This window comes from Vombatus ursinus, unplaced genomic scaffold (assembly GCF_900497805.2).
Source record: "Vombatus ursinus unplaced genomic scaffold, bare-nosed wombat genome assembly UNPS02014772.1, whole genome shotgun sequence".
Classification (NCBI taxonomy): domain Eukaryota; kingdom Metazoa; phylum Chordata; class Mammalia; order Diprotodontia; family Vombatidae; genus Vombatus; species Vombatus ursinus.
In genome coordinates, this window is record NW_020954550.1 from 17,589,906 (window position 1) to 17,610,433 (window position 20,528).

The following is a 20,528-nucleotide window of genomic DNA, read 5'->3' on the forward strand; positions in this document are numbered from 1 at the left end:
CTACAATTGAAAAAGCACCTTCCTCACAACAACATTGTGAGGTGCATAGCAATAAAAAGTGTTTTTATTCCCATTTTAAAGAGGAGAGAAAACTCAAGATTAAGTCATATTTCCTGGATCATATGGCTAGTATTAGAGTAAGAGCTTGAACTGGAGTTGGCCTGACTTCAGATCCTGTATACCAAACTACACTTCATTGAACTGAAGATTTTAATTTTCTTAGCATGAATTACAGGCACTAGAGAAGAGACCTCTATTTAAGGGTTATTTGAGGCTCTGTGGAAATGTTAAGGGATGATGGTATTATAGTAATGATCATGCCACTGCTATTTTTCTGTGGAACAGAATGTGGTCTCATTGAGCATATATTACTGATGCAAATATTGCACCAAATGCAAAAAAAAAACCACAAACTACAACTTAATCATTATATCTTCTAGTCTTAATAAAGTAGTCAATCAGGGGCAGAGAAGTTAAATCCTGTGCTTTCTATTTATCTAGGCAGTGTGGTGTGGTGAGTAGAGTGGTAAACTTGGAATCAGGAAGATTTAGGTTTGAATTCTTCCTTAGTAACTTACTATCTGTGTGACCTGGGACAAGTCACTGAACTTATCCCAGTTTCTTCATTTTTAAAATAAGGGCATTGCATTTGTCCTCCAAGGTTACTTCCAGTTTTAAATACATGATCCTGTGAATCTATTTGGAATATACTTATAAGTGTGCACATATCCACTGATTATAAACTATTTGAGATCAGGGACATTTTTATTTTTTGACTTTATATCCTCAGCACATAGCCCAGTACCTGACCCATGGTAGGTACTTAGTAATACTTTTTGAAGGATGGCTTATTGATTTTCCAGTGGAAAATAGGACATTGTGAAAGATGGGCAGAAATATCTAGACCCTGTTATAAATGACTTGATGAGCAGATTCCTTGAAGGCATCAGAAATTGGAAATCGTTCTTTTAAGAGGTTCAAAATCATGGTTAAAAATGTGTGGGCTCTTTTGAGAGACAACCCCTATAACATTTATTACCAGATGAGACTGTGGTAACAGCAATCATTTCTTTCATTTTTACTCAAGTGATATGGACTGAATTTTATTTTTAGCAGTTTACTATAGTACTTTGTGGTAATAGTAAAATTATTTTACTCCAATTTGGGGACAGGTACAGATCAAAAATGAAACCTATAAGTGATTTACCAAGGGAATTTATTGGAGTCAGGATGGTATGGTGAAGTGGTTCTCAAACTTTTTGGTTGTAGGACTCCGTGCCCCCTTTACATTCTTAAAAGTTATTTATGACTCCAAAGAACTTTTGTTTATGTGGATTATAGATATCAATACATTAGAAATCATAATATCTTAACATTATTATGAAAATAGTTTTGACTTTATAAAACCGCTGGAAGTATCTCTCAGACCCTCAGAGGTTCCCCAAGCCATACTTTGAGAACTGCTGGTTTAGTGGGTTGAACTGTGGACTTGGAGTAAGGAAGACCTGAGTTCAAATCCTCAAACAAACACTGGGTCAAATGCCTGTTCCAGTCATCTGACTTTTCTAACCTTTAGGGGTCTTCAGCTGTAAAATGGGTTTAATAGCTTCTTTTTCACTGAGGGATCAAATGAGATAACTTGCATATAGCTTTTTGTAAACTTTAAAGAATTCTCTTTGTTGTGCAGTTGAGTCTGACTCTTTGTGACCCTATTTGGCGTCTTCTTGGCAAAGATACTGGAGTGGTTTGCCATTTCCTTCTCCAGCTCATTTTACAGATGAGGAAACTGAGGCAATTGGGGTTAAGTGACTTGCCCAGGATCACACAGGTAGTAAGTGTCTGAGGCTGCGTTTGAATGCATAAAGATGAGTCTTCCTGATTCTAAGCCCATTGCTCTATTTACTGCACCACCTAGGTGCCTGATTCAGTTGTCCAGTTTCATGACCCTATTTGGAGTTTTCCTGGCAGAGATACTAGAGGGGTTTGCCATTTCCTTCCCCAGCTCATTTTACAGATGAGGAACTGAGACAAACACAATCAAGTGACTCACCCAGGGTCACATAGCTAGTATGTGTCTGAGGCTGAATTTGAACACAGGCCCTCCAGACTCCAGGCCAGGTGCTCTATCCACTGTGTCATCTAGCTGCCCCAAAGAATTCTCTAAATGTTAGCTATTATTAATAGGAAGTTAGTTTCCTCCAGAATTAGAATTTAGTCTTTCAGTTATCCACACACCTCTTCTTATTCAGATGGAGTACAGAGGTATTTACAAAAAAACTAACTCAAAAATGAGAAGTCTTTTCCTTTATTCAGCAAATACTAGGGTAGCTACACTGTCTTTCATTTAAGTGAAATTAGGAGGAATATTGAGAGAAGCTAGTTTGGAGAAGAACAAGGAAGCCAATTCTGAACAGGTGTTAGACTGCAACAAGATGGCGGGCCCCATCAGAGCAGGGAACTGTGGAAGGCCTTTCTGGAGTAGGAGATTTCAGGGACCCTTCGCTTATTTCCTATGTGTTATTTCATGTCCTTTTTGGATAACCATACACTCTGGAATCAGTGAAATATATTAAAGAATGGCAAAGTGTAGAAATAACTCTGTGTGTGTGTGTGTGTGTGTGATATTTTTAGGTATTTGACTTACAGAAGAAGTGTGGTAAATTCCAGCAATGAACTTCTTTAATAAGTTATGAAATATTAACACTTCACCCATAGGGAACCTATACACTTGATAGAACCCTGGACCTAGAATCAAGAAAACCTGATTCCAAATCCAGCCTCAGAAACTTACTAGCAAGTCACTTGACCCCTGCCTCAGTTTCCTTATCTGTAAATTTTAATAATAGCATCTACCTCCCAGGGCTGTTATGTGCATCAGTTGAGATAATAGGTGTAAAATGCTTATAAGGCACAGTGCCTGGCCAATAGTAAGCACTTAATATGTTGGCTATTACTGTTGTTATCATCATCATCATCCCTATATCCCAGCTATTTGAGTATTATGTTAGATTTATAGCAGTTTTTCAAGTGAAACATTAAGCTGTCTTTTACATGATTGAAACTAATACCTGTATGTTTTGAGATTTTATAACAATAATAAATCAAAAATCAATTATACTTGTTCTAAAAACTTTTTTGTACTTTTGGGAAACAGACCAAATTTTTTTCTTACGTTACTTGTACACAGTCTACTTAAGCTAACAATGAAAGTAAAGCGGGTGAACTGTCTTGTGTTTTGTATTTTTTTATCCAATCTTGCAATTTCATTGGTAAAGGAAAAGTAACATGCATACTCAGCTCTTACCAATGCAGCAACTCTTCTGGAACTTACTATTTTAGAGAAGAAATTCTTAACTTGGGTATCTGTGCGCTTGAATAGAGGAGAAAAAAAAATTTATTTCAACATAATTAGTTTTCTTCATAATCCTATGTACTTTAAATTTTATGCATTTCAAAACATTATCCTGAGAGAGGTCCGTGAGTTGCACCGTATTGCCAAAGGAGTCCGGGACAGACACAGAAAAGTTAAGAACCCCAGTCTTAAGTGCATCCTCAAGAGGCACTGATAGGTTCAATGATTTGCTTCTGGTCCTACAGTTAAGGAGTGTTAGAGAGAGGATTTGAACCCAGGACTTTCTGTTTGTTGACTCTAACCATTATGGCATGTTGCCTTCTCTTGTTTATATATGTTGATAAACACCTACATCTTTACTCATTTATATGAAATGCCTCAGTGTACCTGAATTTGACTTAAAATATGTATATATATTCTGTGGCATGTCTTTTATTTGTAGTGCTTTCCTACTTTAGTTTTTCATGTTTTTGAGAAACTTAGGCAACTTAAAAAAGCAAAATGCACATTGACCTAGAATTGGTTTGTTTTAGGCTTATAAGATTTGAAAGCTACCTGGATTCTTGGAGTTATTCTAGTCTAGAATCATTATTTTGCATATGAGGAAATTAAACCTCAACAAGGTACAATTCACTGGTCCAGAGGGTCGCAGCAACTCCGTGTCGGACCCAGGATGCCATCCTCATGGCATATATGTTGTTGCTTGATTTTTCTGTTTTTCTCTATCTTTAATATATGATTTTGTTTCTGTTTTTCAGTTTAAAAGAATGCTCAACCGGGAGCTCACCCACCTTTCAGAAATGAGCCGATCTGGAAACCAAGTCTCCGAATACATCTCAAACACATTTTTAGGTAAGACCAATAATATGGGACTCTCTGTTCATTTATGCTTTACAGTTTGGACTCACTTCCTTCAGACAATAACTGAGGAAACAGTTGCATTTATTTTCTTTCACCCTATTACCCTCTTGGCGTAAAGGAATGTAAAGAAGTCAGATCTTGTCCTTTTGCCTTCCATTGTGGGTTGTCTTCTCTTGAGTATGTGCACTTAATATAAAATAATAGCTGGCATTTATATTGTGCTTCAGGGTTTGCAAAGCATTTTCTACATATTATCTCATTTTATTTGATCTTCAAAACATCCCTCTGAGGCTGGTGTGATTATTATCTCCATTTTCTAGATAAGGAAACTGAGGCAGAGAGTGGTTAATTGACTTGCCCCTGGATCACCTAGCCAGCAAGTCATTAGAGGCAGATGCAAATTCCGGTCTTCTTGCCCCCAGGTCCATCTCCAGGTCCAACACTCTATGTACTTTACCACCTAGCTGTACTTTGGGTATACCTTAGAAATGCTCTAAAAATGAGGTAAAAATGCTTATAAGGGTATTGCTGGGTTTTCATCTAACTACATGTTGTATAGCTAACTATGAATTGAGAGACAATGTGGCATCATGGCTAGAGGGCTGACCAGGAAAACCTAGGCTTAAAGTCCTACCTTTAATACTGACTTCCTGAGCCTGAGCAAGGCATTTCTCAGTGCTCTAGTGTAGACATCTTTCTAAGACTGTAAGGTACAGAGAAGACTTGGGTCTGCTTTGGTAAGAGGGAGTTAGTTTCCTTACCTGCAAATTCCCTGTATCTGTAAAATCACAGACACAGGTCCTGTCCTTATTGCTAGTATAAATTAGCAATATATAATTAATTATATTTTTGTATGGGTAAATAACAGCATTGTAGTATTTAGAAATGTAAGAAATCATCTAGCCCAATCTTCTTATTTTACGTACAAAGAAATTGAGGCTAAGAGAGGTGAAGCCATATGGGTATGGTCAACATAATGCCCTCAACAAATAAACAGTGTCATTATATAAGAGAAGGAGCACAATCAGAGTAAGGTTTTAAATATTTATCAACCACTTGGTGAGGAAAAACAGTTTGTCATAGATCAGCCTTAACTAACTAAAGATATATTTCTAAAAATCCTTACTCACTCTGTTCATTCAGTAAATATCTAGGGCGAGAAAATTCCATCTGTCACAGAAAATATGTAGTACACATTTTAAGGTTCTTATTTTAATGAAATCTAATTTGAATAACAAAAGCCCACTGACACAGATTACTGGGAATGATTGGTACATTGAAATTTCCTGTCTGGAGATAGGAAAGTTGATAAACTAGACTGAGTCTCCATCTGAAAAGACCACTGCTATGAAAATATCTTCATCTAAGAATTCCTGACTTTGTATTAGTTAACAGGCTTGATTTTGAGAATAGTCTACCAAAATATAGTCTCTTTTCTATGAATAAAAAACAAAACAAAACAAAACACATGAAGTGCTATTATCCAGTCCAGAAAGAAAAAGATTGATCAGCAGTGTATAGATTTAGGTTAACATGGAAGTCAGCTTTAAAGGTAGCACCTTTACTCTGTCAGATTTAGGACCTTTGTAAAAGCATAAAATGAGATAGTCCTTGCATATGTTGGTCCTCCCTTTTAATAGAGGATTGTGGAATGACATGACGTGACAACATGCCATGGAAAAACTTGGTGAAAAGAAGACAAAAAGATTTTCATCTTTATAGTTGCATCATCTACTAGGAAAAGTAGAAATGGCTTTAGAAGCTGTTATTATTCAATACTTTGTTGAGCAATATGCCTTTCTGTGTTTATATACAGTTAAAATATTAGATGTTGAATCAGGAAACAGCTCTTATAATTTCAATTGTGTACTTCAGAAAAAATGTTGGCTCCAGTATGGAATATAAATCATACTTTCAAAGCCTACCATTAGGGCGGGGAAGGCATTTTCTTCATGTGCCTTATTTTCCCTATACAACTTCCTTCAGGAAGTTAAAAATGGAAATAGAAATGGAAAAATTAGTCCACAATCATTCATTCAACAAACATTTTTTGAGTATTTTGGCAGGTGTTGTGGAACATACAAAGATAACAATAATACCTGCCTTTTTTTTTTTTTTTGAGGCAATCAGGGTTAAGTGACTTGCCCAGGGTCACACAGCTAGTATATGTCTAAGTGCAGATCTGAACTCAGGTCCTCCTGACTCCAGGTCAGTGCTCTATCCACTGTACCAGCTAGCTGCCCTTCCATTGAATTCTTAAAAGCACTTTTTTTTTGTAAATAACAATTAAAAAACTAATAACTCCTGAGATTGCTAGGAGCTAAGGCAATGATATATGTGAAATGATATTCTTCTCTTGCTTTTAAGAGTAGTGTACTTATCTGGGGCACTGTCTTTGAGGGAAGGGGTAATATATAATGCCAATGATTTTATTAACAGGATGACTCCCATCCTCCTTATCCAGAAAATCTTTTCTCATTGTTTTTTAAATTAGGAAATACCTTTGAATTCTCTAGCAGTGTTGGAAACCTTTGAAGCATGTACACTTTATGTAGATGAAATAAATCAGCTTAGAAGTCCCTCTTCCCTGATAGAAGGACATTTTGAGCTTGACTAGAGCCATCAACATCAAGATTTACATAACTTTAGCCATTATTAAAGTGCATTGGGTATGCCCCCTTTAAAAAAAAATCCAAAGGAAGGCACATAAGGAGTTCAAAAATGTAGCTTAAAACCTCAATGATAAGGGGCCTTTTTGGAGAGAATTCATGATCACTTCTAGTGAGTATTGGGTATTTTCATTTAGGAAATATAAAGCAACAGAAGCAAAATTGAATTCATCTAAAATGCAATTTCTGTTCCCATAGTGTGACGCTCTCCAGTTAACTGACTTCAAAGCCCACACTCTCCCTTTTTATGTTCAAGAATGTTCTACTGTTTGAAAGCACAAACTGTGAAAGAGTTTTTTTTTTCAAGTGGGAAGGGCATTTTCAAACTACTAATTGAATTTCAAATGGGGGTGAGGGTGGGGGAGGGGAGGGGAAGCCCAAGGCAATGATGAATGGAAAGGGAAGGCTCTCCCAGCAACTACTGTGTTCAACTCTGTTTACTCTTTCCTGTACCATTACTTTATTAATGACAGGAATAATCTGTATGGGTATCCCACCTAAAACATAAAATCCTTTCAATATGAATCACATGTAGAATATAGCTTAACAGCAGAATACAGTTTAGGATCCAGTTATCCTGATGTATGATTTGTCAATTTAAATCAAAATTAAAGTTCAGTCACTTGATGGAGTGAGCAGAATTAAAAAATAATCAAAAGATACAGCATCAGTTTTTTTTAAACCATTTACTTTGTCCAATTTTCCAATTATACTGAAGTTTGAAAGTATAATAAGTACAGTTAGACAAAATTATATCTAATAATGCATTATATTGTGCTTCATTAACACTAATTTACTCAGTTCCCACCTCATAGTCTTGCTTCTAAGACTTTTCTTTCTTCAAACAGTAACCTTTTTTTTTGACCAAGTGAGAAAATGTCTGCCTTTGGATTTTTGTACTTATCCTTAAAGCCCATCTCAGATACCACTTCCTCTGTGAAGTCTTTCTTGATAGTAAGACATCATCATCATCATCATCATCATCATCATCATCATCATAACAAATTTCTAGCCAATACGAAATCTTCCATTCAGAGGACTTTTTTTTTTTAGTATTTTTAGGCATTTATTAAAACTCTTTTTACTGATGTCTTCTTAAAATATCACCATAGTTTCCTCAGTATCCCTTCTCCTCTGTCCCCTAGAGAGCCATTCCATATAACAAATTGTAATTTTTAAAGACCAAAAAAAGGACAAAGTCAGCATAACTGATCAATATGCGTAAAGTTTGATAATATATAAAATATACAACAGTTGTAGATCCCTCACTACTACAAAAGAATGGGGTGTCTTCTCTTATCTCTCCTTTTGAGCCATCCTCATAATTTTACAACATTCATTTTGGATCTTTTCTTTTTTAAATGGCAGTCCTTTCCATTTATATATGTCATATCCCCCTTTTTGAGCTATAAACTCTATGAACTCAGGGACTGTTTGATCTGCCCTTTTTTCGTATAAACTTTTTTATCTCTATGTAGAACCCAACACGTGTTATGCTTTTCCCCACAAACCCTTTTCCCACTAGGTACATTATTAATATTTATTGTACTGAAGAATAAAAGCAACATAATTATCTACACTGACCGAATATGCAGGTTTTTATATTTAAAAAATAAATTTAGTTCACAAGTTTAAAATCTGGAAAAAGCCCAAGGAAGAAGCCCTGTGCTCCTACTACCCCCAACTCCTCCAAAAATATTAATTTTGTTATCAAGTATATTCAGGTTTTTATTTCCTGCCTTTTTTTTAAACAGTGAAATGATTATCATGATTCATGAACTTCTAATGAAATCAAATTTTATTTTCATGTTGTACATATCTAAGTGTATATATGTGTGTGTATATACATACGTGTGTACACACACACACTTCAAATATACTTGCTCACTTGATATCTGATACACTCAAAACTGGTACAGGAAGATGCAGTTTATGAGTTACTGTCTCTTGTTTATTGTTGTATCCTCTTTTGTATATTTGGTTACCGAGTATAGATTTAATGACAGATTTGCTTAATGTAATCCCCTAAATTAGAATTTCCTTGTTGGGTTTTGGGAAGCACTTAGTGGGACACGTTGTGTTCAGCTGGAAATTGTTTGTTGGATGAGAAAACACAAGGAGTTACTAATGAAAATGGAAATTCACTCCATGATATGCTTATTTTGTTTTAAAGACAAGCAACATGAAGTGGAGATTCCTTCTCCCACCCAGAAGGAGAAAGAGAAAAAGAAAAGGCCGATGTCCCAGATCAGTGGCGTCAAGAAATTGATGCATAGTTCCAGTTTAACAAATTCCAGTATCCCACGATTCGGAGTGAAAACTGATCAAGAAGATGGACTTGCCAAGGTAAGATCATGAAGTCCCTAGGTTACATGCCTCTTAGTGGTTTGTTGGTGGTGATGGTTGTTTTTGAGCACAATAATGAAATAATTTTGACATATATGCTCTCATGCAAGCATGAAAAAGGATTTGCAGATGCAAAATACATTGTTTTTGTTTTTATTTTTAGTGGATGCCATTGGCACATGCCTACATTAGATTATTTGACTTTCATGAAAAGAAAGCCTGTTGTATCTCAGGTTTGTAGGGAGAGTATTATAACATTTTGTTTTATCCATGAATAAGAAATATGTAACACACACATATGTTACATAAGTTACATAAAATTAAAAGTTCATGGTAGTTCTCTTTTTTTTTTTTACAGCAGGTTTGTAAAATGGGAAAGAACACTAAATTTATAGTCAGGAGAGGCTCAGCATCATCTACTTCAGATACTTATTATGTCATTGTGGACAATTCTCTTATCTTCTCTGAACCTCGGTTTCCTCCTCTGTAAAATGATGATAATACCTGTAGTACTCACAGGTGAGGGGATGAAATGAGATAATTCGTGTAAAGTGCTTTATGAGGCTTAAAGTGCCATCGTTTGTTGTTCAGTCCTGTCCGATTCTTCGTGACCCCATTTGGGGTTTTCTTGGCAGAAATACTGGAGTGGTTTGCCATTTCCTTCTCCAGCTCATTTCACACATGAGGAAACTGAGGGAGACAGGGTTAAGTGATTTGTCCAGGGTCACATAGCTATTAAATGCCTGAGGTCAGATTTGAACTCAGGTCTTCCTGACTCTAGGCCTAATGCTCTATCCACTGTGCCAGCTAGCTGCTCCCTTAAAGTGCTATACCAGCTTTTAATATTATTATTATTATTACAATAATAATAGTAAATAATTCTATTCCATTTTGCACACCTCTAATGGAGAGCTGCTTGTACTTTAGAGGAGTGGTCAGTGCTTCCACTGCTCCTTCTCCTCAGCCCACTGGCCTCCCTGCCTCTCACGCTCATCTCAGCCTTCAGTTTTATCTTTCAGGAAAAGCCAACTCTTTGAAAACTGGTGAGGGAGAGGGGAGGTAGGTGGTACAGTGGATAGAGCACTGACCCTGGAGTCAGGAGGACCGGAGTTCAAATCTGGCCTCGGCCACTTAACACTTACTAGCTGTGTGACCCTGGGCAAGTTACTTTACCCCATTGCCTAACACCCCCCCCCCAAAAAAAACCAAAAACAAAAACAAATTGGTGTGGGGTAGCAGTGTTTATTGAAAGTCTACTTTTCTAACCTTTGTTTTCAAATATTCCTCTTTCTCTAACCCTAGGAATTAGAAGATGTGAACAAATGGGGTCTTCATGTTTTCAAAATAGCAGAATTTTCTGGGAATCGACCTCTGACAGTTATCATGCACACCATTTTTCAGGTATGGCAGCTAGAGAACTAGAACAACTTTGTATTCTCAGGGCTGTCTGTTCAGGGTTTAAATTGTATATCCTCCCTGAGCTATTCCTTGATTTTCCATTTGTGGGGGTATTTATTCACTTGCTGTCTCTTCATGACAGGAAATAAATAGAGGAACGGAGGATAGGCAAAGCCCAGATTAGTCAATTTTGTTATTTCTATCCTCTTCACAAAAAAACATAAAATAAAAATGTGAAAAGATTGAAACTCAGTAAAAATCAGGTTTTTAGATAAAAAATTGAATTGAAAATTGACTTAAAAATCAAACCAATTCGATAGAACCCCACTGAATCACCCCAAAGTTGACCTTTATCCCTATCCTTGATTCCCTGTTTCCTTTTTTCTAGTCCATTTTCTCATTGTGAGAACACCCAGCTTCACATATTTAGATATTCATGGAGAGTTGTAGCAAGACTCATTATAGGGCTGGAGTGATCAGCTGTACACTCACAAAGAATGTTAGTCAGGCAATATGACCTAGTTGCTGAAGAAATAGGTATGACCTGCTACTTCTTCCCTTAAAATGAAAAAGTAATCCTTTTGGCATCTATAGCTGATTTCCAGAGACCAAAGAAAGAGCTTTGACCTGGACCCATGTGGTCACCAGAAAGGATGGTTCAATTACGATTTGGTCTTCGTGTGCCCAGGGCTCTTTCAGTTACTTCCTGGGTTCCACTTTTCTGACCAAACATTGTTTTGGTCTCCTCAGCATGGGGTCACAGGACCAGAAGTTTGAATCCTACCTCCACTACTTCCTTCCTCTGAGAGCTTGGGCAAATCACTTATATTTGCTAAGCTTCAAAATTTAAAAAAAAAATACATATTGACAGGTTTTTTTTCCCCTCTTTCCAGGAACGAGATTTGTTAAAAACATTTAAAATTCCAGTAGACACTTTAATTACATACCTGATGACTCTAGAAGACCATTACCACGCTGATGTGGCATATCACAACAACATACATGCTGCAGATGTAGTTCAGTCCACTCATGTGCTGCTATCCACGCCTGCTTTGGAGGTAAAATTCCTTTTTCCCCAGATTCAAGTTTAACCCTATTCTAGATCTCTAGGTCCCTTGTTTATTAATGTCTTAACTTTTTTTTTAACATTACAATCATTTCTCTGCATTCCCTTTCCCTCATCCCCATCTCAGAATTCTCCGTTGCAACAAAGGAAAATAGTCAAGCAAAACCAACCTATTTATCAACTATGTCTGTCAGAATCTGTCACATTTGGCATCTCTTGTCTCCTGAGCTATGGATTCAGCATTAGTTATTGCCCTCTTTCTGAATTAATTGCTTTTAGTTATTTTTATTTATTTATTTTTTAAGATTTATCTTAGTCATTGTGTATTTGGCTCTGCCTACTTCACTGTCACTTCATGCAAGTCTTTAATTGGATTTTCTAGAAATACCTTGTAGAACCAAACCCAAAATTTTTGAGACCATTCTATTAAGGTTTATATGCTATCTTTAGTCATTTTTTCACATTTTGAAAATTCATCTTTTAATCTGTCTCTTCATTGAAGTGACACAATTGTCATCATTTTCATACATAAAAAGGGGAGGTGTGATATCTTTAGCTGTACTCAAGAAAACTTGTTTTCTTTACCTTTTTTTGTCGAGCAGAAAGTAGTTGCTTTTTGAAAAAAAGTATGCTTCAATTTCTACTCAGTTCATCAGTTCTCTTCCTGAAGGTGTACAGCATTTTTCATCATGGTTCCTTTGGAATTGTCTTGGGTCGTTGTATTGCTAAGAATACCTAAGTCATTCACAGTTATCATATACAATATTGTTACTGTGTGCAATGTTGTCATGCGTCTGCTCACTTTGCATCAGTTCATATAAGTCTTCCCATGTTTTTCTAAACCATCCTGCTTATCACCTGTCATTTCTTATAGTACAGTGGTATTCCATCACACTCATATACCGCAACTTGTTCAGCCATTCCCCAGTTTATGGGTATTCCCTCAATTTTCAATTCTTTGCCCCTGCAAAAAAAAAAAAGCTATTATAAATGTTTTTGTACATATAGGTCTTTCCCCCTTTTATTTAATCTCTTTGGGATAGAGATCTAGTAGTGGTATAGATGGGTCAAAGAGTATGCACAGTTGCATAGCCCTTTGGGCATAATTCCAAATTGTTCTCCAGAATGTTTGGATCAGTTCACAACTCTAGCAACAGTGCATTAGTGTCCCTATTTTTGCACATCCCCTCCAGCATTTGTCATTTTCCTTTTCTGTCATGTTAGCCAACTTGATAGGTGTGAATTCATTTCTCAAAGTTGTTTTAATTTGCATTTCTCTAATCCATATTGCATTTTTTTGTATGACTTTGATTCTAGCTTTGTTTCTTCTGAAAACTGCCTTCTCATATCCCTTGACCATTTGTCATTTGGGGAATGGCTCTTATTTTTTTAACAAATTTGTTTCATTTCCTTATGTATTTGAGAAAAAAGGCCTTTATCAGAGAGCAATTAAACTTTATCATATTTTATAGATTGTGAACAAGTAATGAATGGCTTATTCACTCATTCTATAAAATGCATTGGAAAAAGCAACTCTTAATTTTTACTTTAGAATAAAAAATTCTTTAAAATGATTAAGCCAAAACAACAAGCATTTATTAAGCCCTTACTACATGTCAAGCATGGTACCAATATAAATAGTCCCTGCTCGCAAGAAGCTCACATTTTAATGGGAGAGACAATGTGTAAATAACTAGGTATATATAGGATAGAATAGATCAAATGGGAAGTCACAAACAGCCAGCAAGACTGGAAAAGAAGTTGGGAAGGAATTTAGTCTGTAGCTAAGTTGCTGAATCATAGTGTACATGGAGGGGAGCGAAATAGAGTAGAAATGTAATGATGGGCCAGTTTGTGAAGAGCTTAAAATACGTGAATAAATTGTGAAGCAATTTACTATCTCAAATCATTTTAAAGAGAAAAAACCACTTCTAATTATTTTGCTTTTTTTATTTTTAAAGTTATTTCTTTCATTCTGCATTCCTAGTTATCAAGGATGTAAAGCATCCTTACAGTTTAAACCATTTTTGTGAAAACCTAGTTTTTGATAGTGTTATATTAATTTCATCATTGAGAGAGCCACAAAAAAAGAGTTGAAATATTTTTCCCGTGACAGGAGTTAAAGATGCAGATATACATCATTGTTATTACTATCATCACTCAGATTTACCCAGTACTTCTCTCATGACAACCCTGTGAATAAGGCAGTGCAGGGTTAGTATTATTGATATTTTATAAATGATCATAGGCCTGTGAGGCCTTTTCTACCTTCCATATCATGAAACTGAAACACTTGAAGTTTCCTCCTCCTTCTTGGGAAATCCAGTTTTCAGTGCACTAATTATTGTCAAGCTTATTGCCTAAATCATTGATTTTGTCTATACTTGGATTTCCAGGCAGTGTTCACGGATTTGGAGATTCTTGCAGCAATTTTTGCCAGTGCAATACATGATGTGGATCACCCTGGGGTTTCAAACCAGTTTCTGATTAATACAAGTACGTATGGTCGATTTTGGTTCTTTTCTTTGGGGGATGGACAAGGAAGGGGGATGCTGTTGTGGGAGCAAGAAAAAGAGGAGTTTGTTAGTAATAGTTAGGTATTTTGGAACAATTATGTGGAAAATGAGAAAATCAAATGTTTTCTGTACCCCTACACGTGGCCCTCCTTTTTGAGACATGTGACTAATGCCATTTAATCATTTTTCTTTTTAGGTAATTTAATTATGTAAATTACCTTCATGCTGTACTAGACACATGATGTGAATCAGAGCTAGCAAGAGCTGAATTCTAGCACTGCTCTCTAAATAGCTGTTTCTTATTGTTTTCCTGGAGTTAGTTATTCACAAGTGGAAAGCCTGGGGATAGATACAGACATAGGTAGCATAGAATCATGTAGATTTGGAAATTTGTCTCAAATGGAAAATGAAATTAGAGAGAGAATTCATATTAACTTTGTTCTTTATTTTATTCTCTCTGGAGTTTTAATTCTTTCTAGTGTTCTTCCAATTTGGTATTTTTCTTAAGGAGAGATAGAAGCTTCTCTCTTTTCATGTACTGTTTTATTAACAAATAATTTTCTTTTGCTAGAGGCAATCTGTCCTGAGTAGCTCATAACCAGTCTCAGAAATCTAGGCCTTACAATTGGAAGGGATCTAAGAGGTCACAGGATGATGATTAGTTTAGAATTGGAAGGAATCTTAAAAATCATTGAACTCAACCCCCTCACTACATACGAGAAAACCTTAGCCCAGACGTGTCTTGCCCAGGGTCACACAAATCATAAGTGACAAAACCAAGATTTGCTCCTGAGTTTTCTGACTCCAAACCCATTTTTCTTTCTCTGATGCCATGCAGGATGTCTATCCCCAGGGGATTTTTTCTTGCATGGTATGCAGAAATCCTCTCGACAGGGATTGTTCAAATGACAGTTATGAAAGGATGTTCAGTCATAGTAGAAGTTATATTCCTGTGGTGCTTCAAATTAATCAACTGAAATGATGGATTAATTAATCCTACTGAACCAGACGAAGCTAAAATGTAAAACAATTTTAAATGATGTGATTCTTATCAATGAAGTGGAAGGACCTAGATTTGGTATCCCCTGACTTTCATTTCTGTGATTAAAGTCTGTTCATAACCCATATGCACATATTTACAGCATTTTCAGTGCCTAGTAAGAATTTACCCTTCCTACCAACCAGTGCAGCCAAATTTAAAGATAGTGTTTCTGCCTTAACCTTGCTTTGGGAGGGATTAACACACACCATGGGATTATTTAAATCTATTTTTATATCATTTAATAGCCTCAGGGCTACCCTATAGCAAAATGCAATTTAGTGACTCACAAAAAGGAGGATTGGGAATGTCATCAAATTTTTGAGATGTGGTGATAGCAATTGCATTTCAGCAGCCTGGCAAAACTGACTGAGGAGACTGGAGCACAGAACACCATTTACTATTCAAACTATTTAAGAATGGCAGATGTGAATAATCCTTTTCCTGAGAACTCATAAAAAACAATATGGTATTACCAAAGGATAATAGCTCAAAGCAACACAAAAGAAAATACGTTTTTTTATAAGATACTTTATGGATCTTATGTTGCCTTATTTCACATCAGTGACCAGTATTAAACATTTGTTTTCCCCGAGAATCCAGTTTATTTATGGGATGCTATTAAATAAGGACCGAAGGAAGGGCCACCATTACACCAAATTTGAGCGAGCTGTCACCTCTGTGAAATGAGTTTTGATCCCTTTTTTTTTTTAATGAAATGTTAGCTAAGAACCAATAGGATCATAGATCTAGGGCCAGAAGGAATCCAGAGGCCATCTGGTCCAACCTCCTCAATCATATAATGAGGAAACTGGGGCCCAGTGATCAAAATCACAAAAGATAGTAAGTAGTAGGTGTTTTGAACCGAGGTCCTCTAATTCCAAATACATTGTTCTTTGCATTGTATCCCATTTTATATTTAACTTTGCCTTTTAAGAAGAGTAATGTTTTAAAGATAGCCATACAAAAATATCACTCTAGCATAAGAGAGATCACTTGTTGATACTTAAGTTGAATACGTAATGAGAAATAATCTATAACAGGACTGGAAAAATTATATAGATATCAATAATGAGATACTTGAGTGGTCTACAAGTACTGCTCCCTTAGCTTGTTCTAGTTCCCTTGCTTTTGACTGCTGATAGAAATGTCATTTTTAAAAATGAATCACCAAGAGATAAGAGTTAACTGGCTATGTTGGGTAACAATGGGGGCCCTATTGAGTTAGCTGTAATTGATGATGTCATAATCCAAATATCAGAATTATGTGGTTGATTTAAATTTACAGTAAATCCTCTTTGGTCACATGTTTCATGTTCATGATTTCCCTTACTCATAAAATTATAGTTGCAATAATTATAGAAAGTAGAGGCAGCAAGATAGCACTGAAAAGAACACTAAACCACGAGTGAGGTGGCTTGGGTTCCTGACATAATTCTGACACTAACTAGCTGAATGACCTTTGGCAAATCACTCAGCCTCTCTGTGAGTCAAATTCTTCATTTAATAGAATGTAATTTCCTCGAAGTTAGGGACTCTTTCTTACTTTGGTTTTGTATCCTCAGCACACAGTAAGAGCCACTTAATAAGCACTTGTTGAGTATTTCAGCACTCATATACTTTGCCTTCTGACCCAACTAGGCTACTTTGAAGTCCTTTGAATTTGGTATTCCCTCCATCACTCACCTCCAGATTCCAGTTCTGTTAGCTTCTTAGAGCTATTGGCTTGCTTCCCAACTCAGTAGAAGTGCCTTATTTTCTATAAGAAGCCTTTCTTGATCACCCTTGTTGGTAGTTCTCTCTCACTTCTCGAACTACCTTGTAACTAATTTATCTGTTTAAATATTGTATCCCTCAGTAGAATGTTTGCAGGAACTGGGTTTTCTTTTTGCCTTTGTGTTTCTAGAAGGTGGCACAGTACCTTACATATATGAATCTATGACTAAGTGCTGAAGAATTTCAAAGGCAACAGGGAATCCAAGACTGCAGCGTGCAGTTGACCCATCATTAATTTAATCTTTACTTGGTAATTCAGGATCATTAGTATAACATTTGAAGTCCCTTTCTCCTCTCATCCAAAGGCCCTCATACAACATATATAAAACGTGTTCATCCAGTTTTTCTTGGGGAATTCACTATTTCATGAATAAGTCAGGTCAAACAAGATTAATATTTATGAAGCACTTAACATGGTGTCTGGCATATAGTAGGTACTACATAAATGCTCATTCTCTCCCTTTCCACTTTAGAGTAGCACTGTTACTATGTACCCTTTCCTTCTTCTCCTCCCCCCATTTACTTCTTTGTAACTTCTTCCCCTTTTCTTAATTCTGTCCTTTCTGATGATTCAGAGGAAGTAGCTTTTTGTGGAGGTTATACATGTCATCCTCCTAAACAATTCTCTTCTATGGTTTAAACATGCTGAGTTCCTTCAACCAGTTCTCATATGGTATGCTTTTCAGGCCCTTCACCATCCTAGTTGTCATCCTCCAGACCCTCTCTACTACTTATACATCTTTTCTTATGTAAAGGCTTGGCCTACGTGCATGCTTTCAGTGTGTTAGTCACATGTGCCAGTATATTTTGGACACCCTCAAACCCCAAACCTTACACAGTCATTGAGTAGCATTGAACCTTTCTCTCTAGCTAATCATTGCCCTTTCTAAAATATGGTGCATGCAACTGAGAAGGACTTTAGATGTAGGCTGACCAGATCAGAGTAGAGCGCTACTAACCACCTTAGTCCAGGTTATCTCCTGGGTCACCATATTACAATATATTAACTTATATTGAGTTTGAATTCCATACTAAGATATGTTTTCAGCTGTCTGATCAATAGCTATCTAGTCATATCCTCCCTATCCTATATGAATTTGTGAGGGCATGAATTAAAAAATATTTATTAGGCCCTTAATATTTGCCAGACACTTTCCTTACTGTACTTACAAAGTTGATTTTTTTTTGAGTGTCAGGCTTTACTTCATTCTTAACTAGATTTCATTTTATCAGATTTTGCCCCACTGTTCTAGTGTCTCATTATTTTTCTGGATCTAGACTCCATCATTATTAGCTATTCTTCACATCTATGGCTTCTAATTTTACATTCAAGCAACAGTGACTGCTTTTTTGGATTCAGCCAAACTAGTCATCCAGTTCTAAATCCATCTAATTATACTATTGTCTACCCCACATCTCTCTGTCTCATGAATAGCATGAGTGATTTTGTCAAATGTTTTATTATACCAAAGTAAACTATATTTAACATCATTGGACTCTTAATCTTACCATTATAGTAACCCTGTCAAAAAAAAAAAAAGACATCGTCATTCTGACACGACCTGTTCTTGATGAAGCTAAGTTGACTCTTTGTGATCATTACTTGCTTTTCTAAATGTTTATTAACCATCCCTTTAATAATATGTTCTAAGATTTTTGCCCAGGATCAGAGTCAGACTTATAGTGCACACAATCAATTTGCTTCATTTTTTTTTAAGTTCAGGCTACCCGTGGGCCTTTACCCCTTTGTTGTAGCTTCTCTTATTCTTCACAGTTTTTCTAAGATCATTGATAGGGTCTCAGAAAACACATCAAGACTTGGTGACTTGAACTCAAAAAGGGCAGCCATCTCTATACTGACTTTGAGTTTCTACTCCCCTGTGAGCCATTTTTGTTCTGTCATTTCCAGTCCAAAGTTTGTTCTCCTTGACAGAGAAATTAGAGGCAAAATAAGAGTCAAACAGCTCTACTTTTTGTCATCTGTGCTCATCATCCCATTGACCCTCAGCAGCAGCACTATCCTTTTTTTGGGGTCTTTGTCTTTTCCCCAATATGGCTTTAAAAATACTAACAACTCTCTGTGGCCCTTAGGTTTCATGGCAGCCTTCACTCACTGTGAGAGAGCTTCATTGCCCTAGATGCTCTTCTCACAGAACTGTGTCGTGAATCATTATGCCATGGGGATAACGAAGTAATGATCTCAAAGCCCTTTAAGGTGTCTGATTGTTGGACAGCTCTTATTATTATTTATACTAAGTTGGAAATCTGCTTCCTCGAATGTCTGTCCACTGACCTGATTTCTCCTCCCTGGAGCTATGTGGTAGAAAATGTTTACCCCATACAAATAGTCCTAGATTGCCTGTGTTTTTCCTCTCAAAGTACCCACTATGTAGACAGAACATATATGAATTAAATTCATATCCTCTCTCAAGGAGCTTAGAATTTAGGCAAGAAAAATAAGACCATATGCAAATAATGACACTACAAAGCAGTCATGGTAACTCTTGTAGCCCTGTTTTTGGGGCTAAGAGAAAGGAGAGAGAACTTCCAGCTAGAGGGACTAGGGAAAGACTTATGGGAAGAGGTTGTATCTGATCTTGGCCTTGAAGAATGTGTAGGATTTCAACATCTGGAGATTGAGGTTAGATAGGTAAGGAAACATAGATAAAGGGATGGAGATGGCAAGATGCCAGACACTTACGGGGATATTGAGTAGGCCAAGGGTTTTTTTGTTTGTTTTTTGGTTTTTGTTTTATGCATTTGAAGATATATGAAAGGCAATACTATGAGGTTAAGTGGAAAGCTATTTGTGGTGCTTAGAGTGTCAATTATCAAATATTTATTAAGTACCTACTGTGTTCCAGGCACTAGTGGGGACATAAGAGTGAAACAATATGACATTGTCTCGAAGGTTTTGGGCTCCATGATGGGCTCAGAGCTATGTGTTAGGATATAGGCTGGATTAGGAGGCTTATTGGAAAACTGAGTAGTTTGTGTATTATGGTTTAATGAGGCTGATGGCCCTGGAAACTAAGGCATGTCAAAGGGTATCAGCAGCTTCATTCACACCAATTTTTTTCACTGTTCAAATGTCAGAAATGAGCATAGTCTGCTAGAAACCTGATAAGTGGGCTATGAGTATATTATGCTTTTGTGAAATACTTGCTTAAATTTGTTATGTTCTTAAATATTGCAAATATTTAAATTAAATTTTAAAAATAAATTTAGTTTTTTAATTAAAAATTAAATAGTAAGGAAAATATCAGTGAGGTTTCCCTTATGGAGTTGAATTACAGTTCTCATGGTTTTTCTCAGGGGTTTTGTTTTATATTTGAACAACCTATAGTAATAATATTTTAAATGGATGTTTAATTTCTTATGATATGTTTAACTGTGTTGATTTTCCATGGTTCCTATCTTAACCAGGGGTATAGAATTTAGATGAACTGAGCAACCAGAAGTAGTGGGCAGAATTGTGTAGCAGAAAGTTCTGTCACAGAACCTG

The 20,528-nt window shown here is 36.3% G+C and overlaps 1 protein-coding gene across 10 annotated transcripts in view; it reads left to right on the forward strand.

Annotated features, from left to right (window-relative positions):
* Positions 1–20,528, forward strand: part of PDE4D (phosphodiesterase 4D) — a 1,859,629-nt gene that overhangs the window by 1,828,171 nt on the left and 10,930 nt on the right. For all 10 annotated transcript variants that reach the window (XM_027863631.1, XM_027863632.1, XM_027863633.1 and 7 more), the window contains 5 exons: positions 4,111–4,204; positions 9,056–9,228; positions 10,531–10,629; positions 11,520–11,684; positions 14,089–14,188. In XM_027863631.1, coding sequence (XP_027719432.1) covers positions 4,111–4,204; positions 9,056–9,228; positions 10,531–10,629; positions 11,520–11,684; positions 14,089–14,188 — 631 coding nt within the window. The remainder of the gene's footprint in view (positions 1–4,110; positions 4,205–9,055; positions 9,229–10,530; positions 10,630–11,519; positions 11,685–14,088; positions 14,189–20,528) is intronic.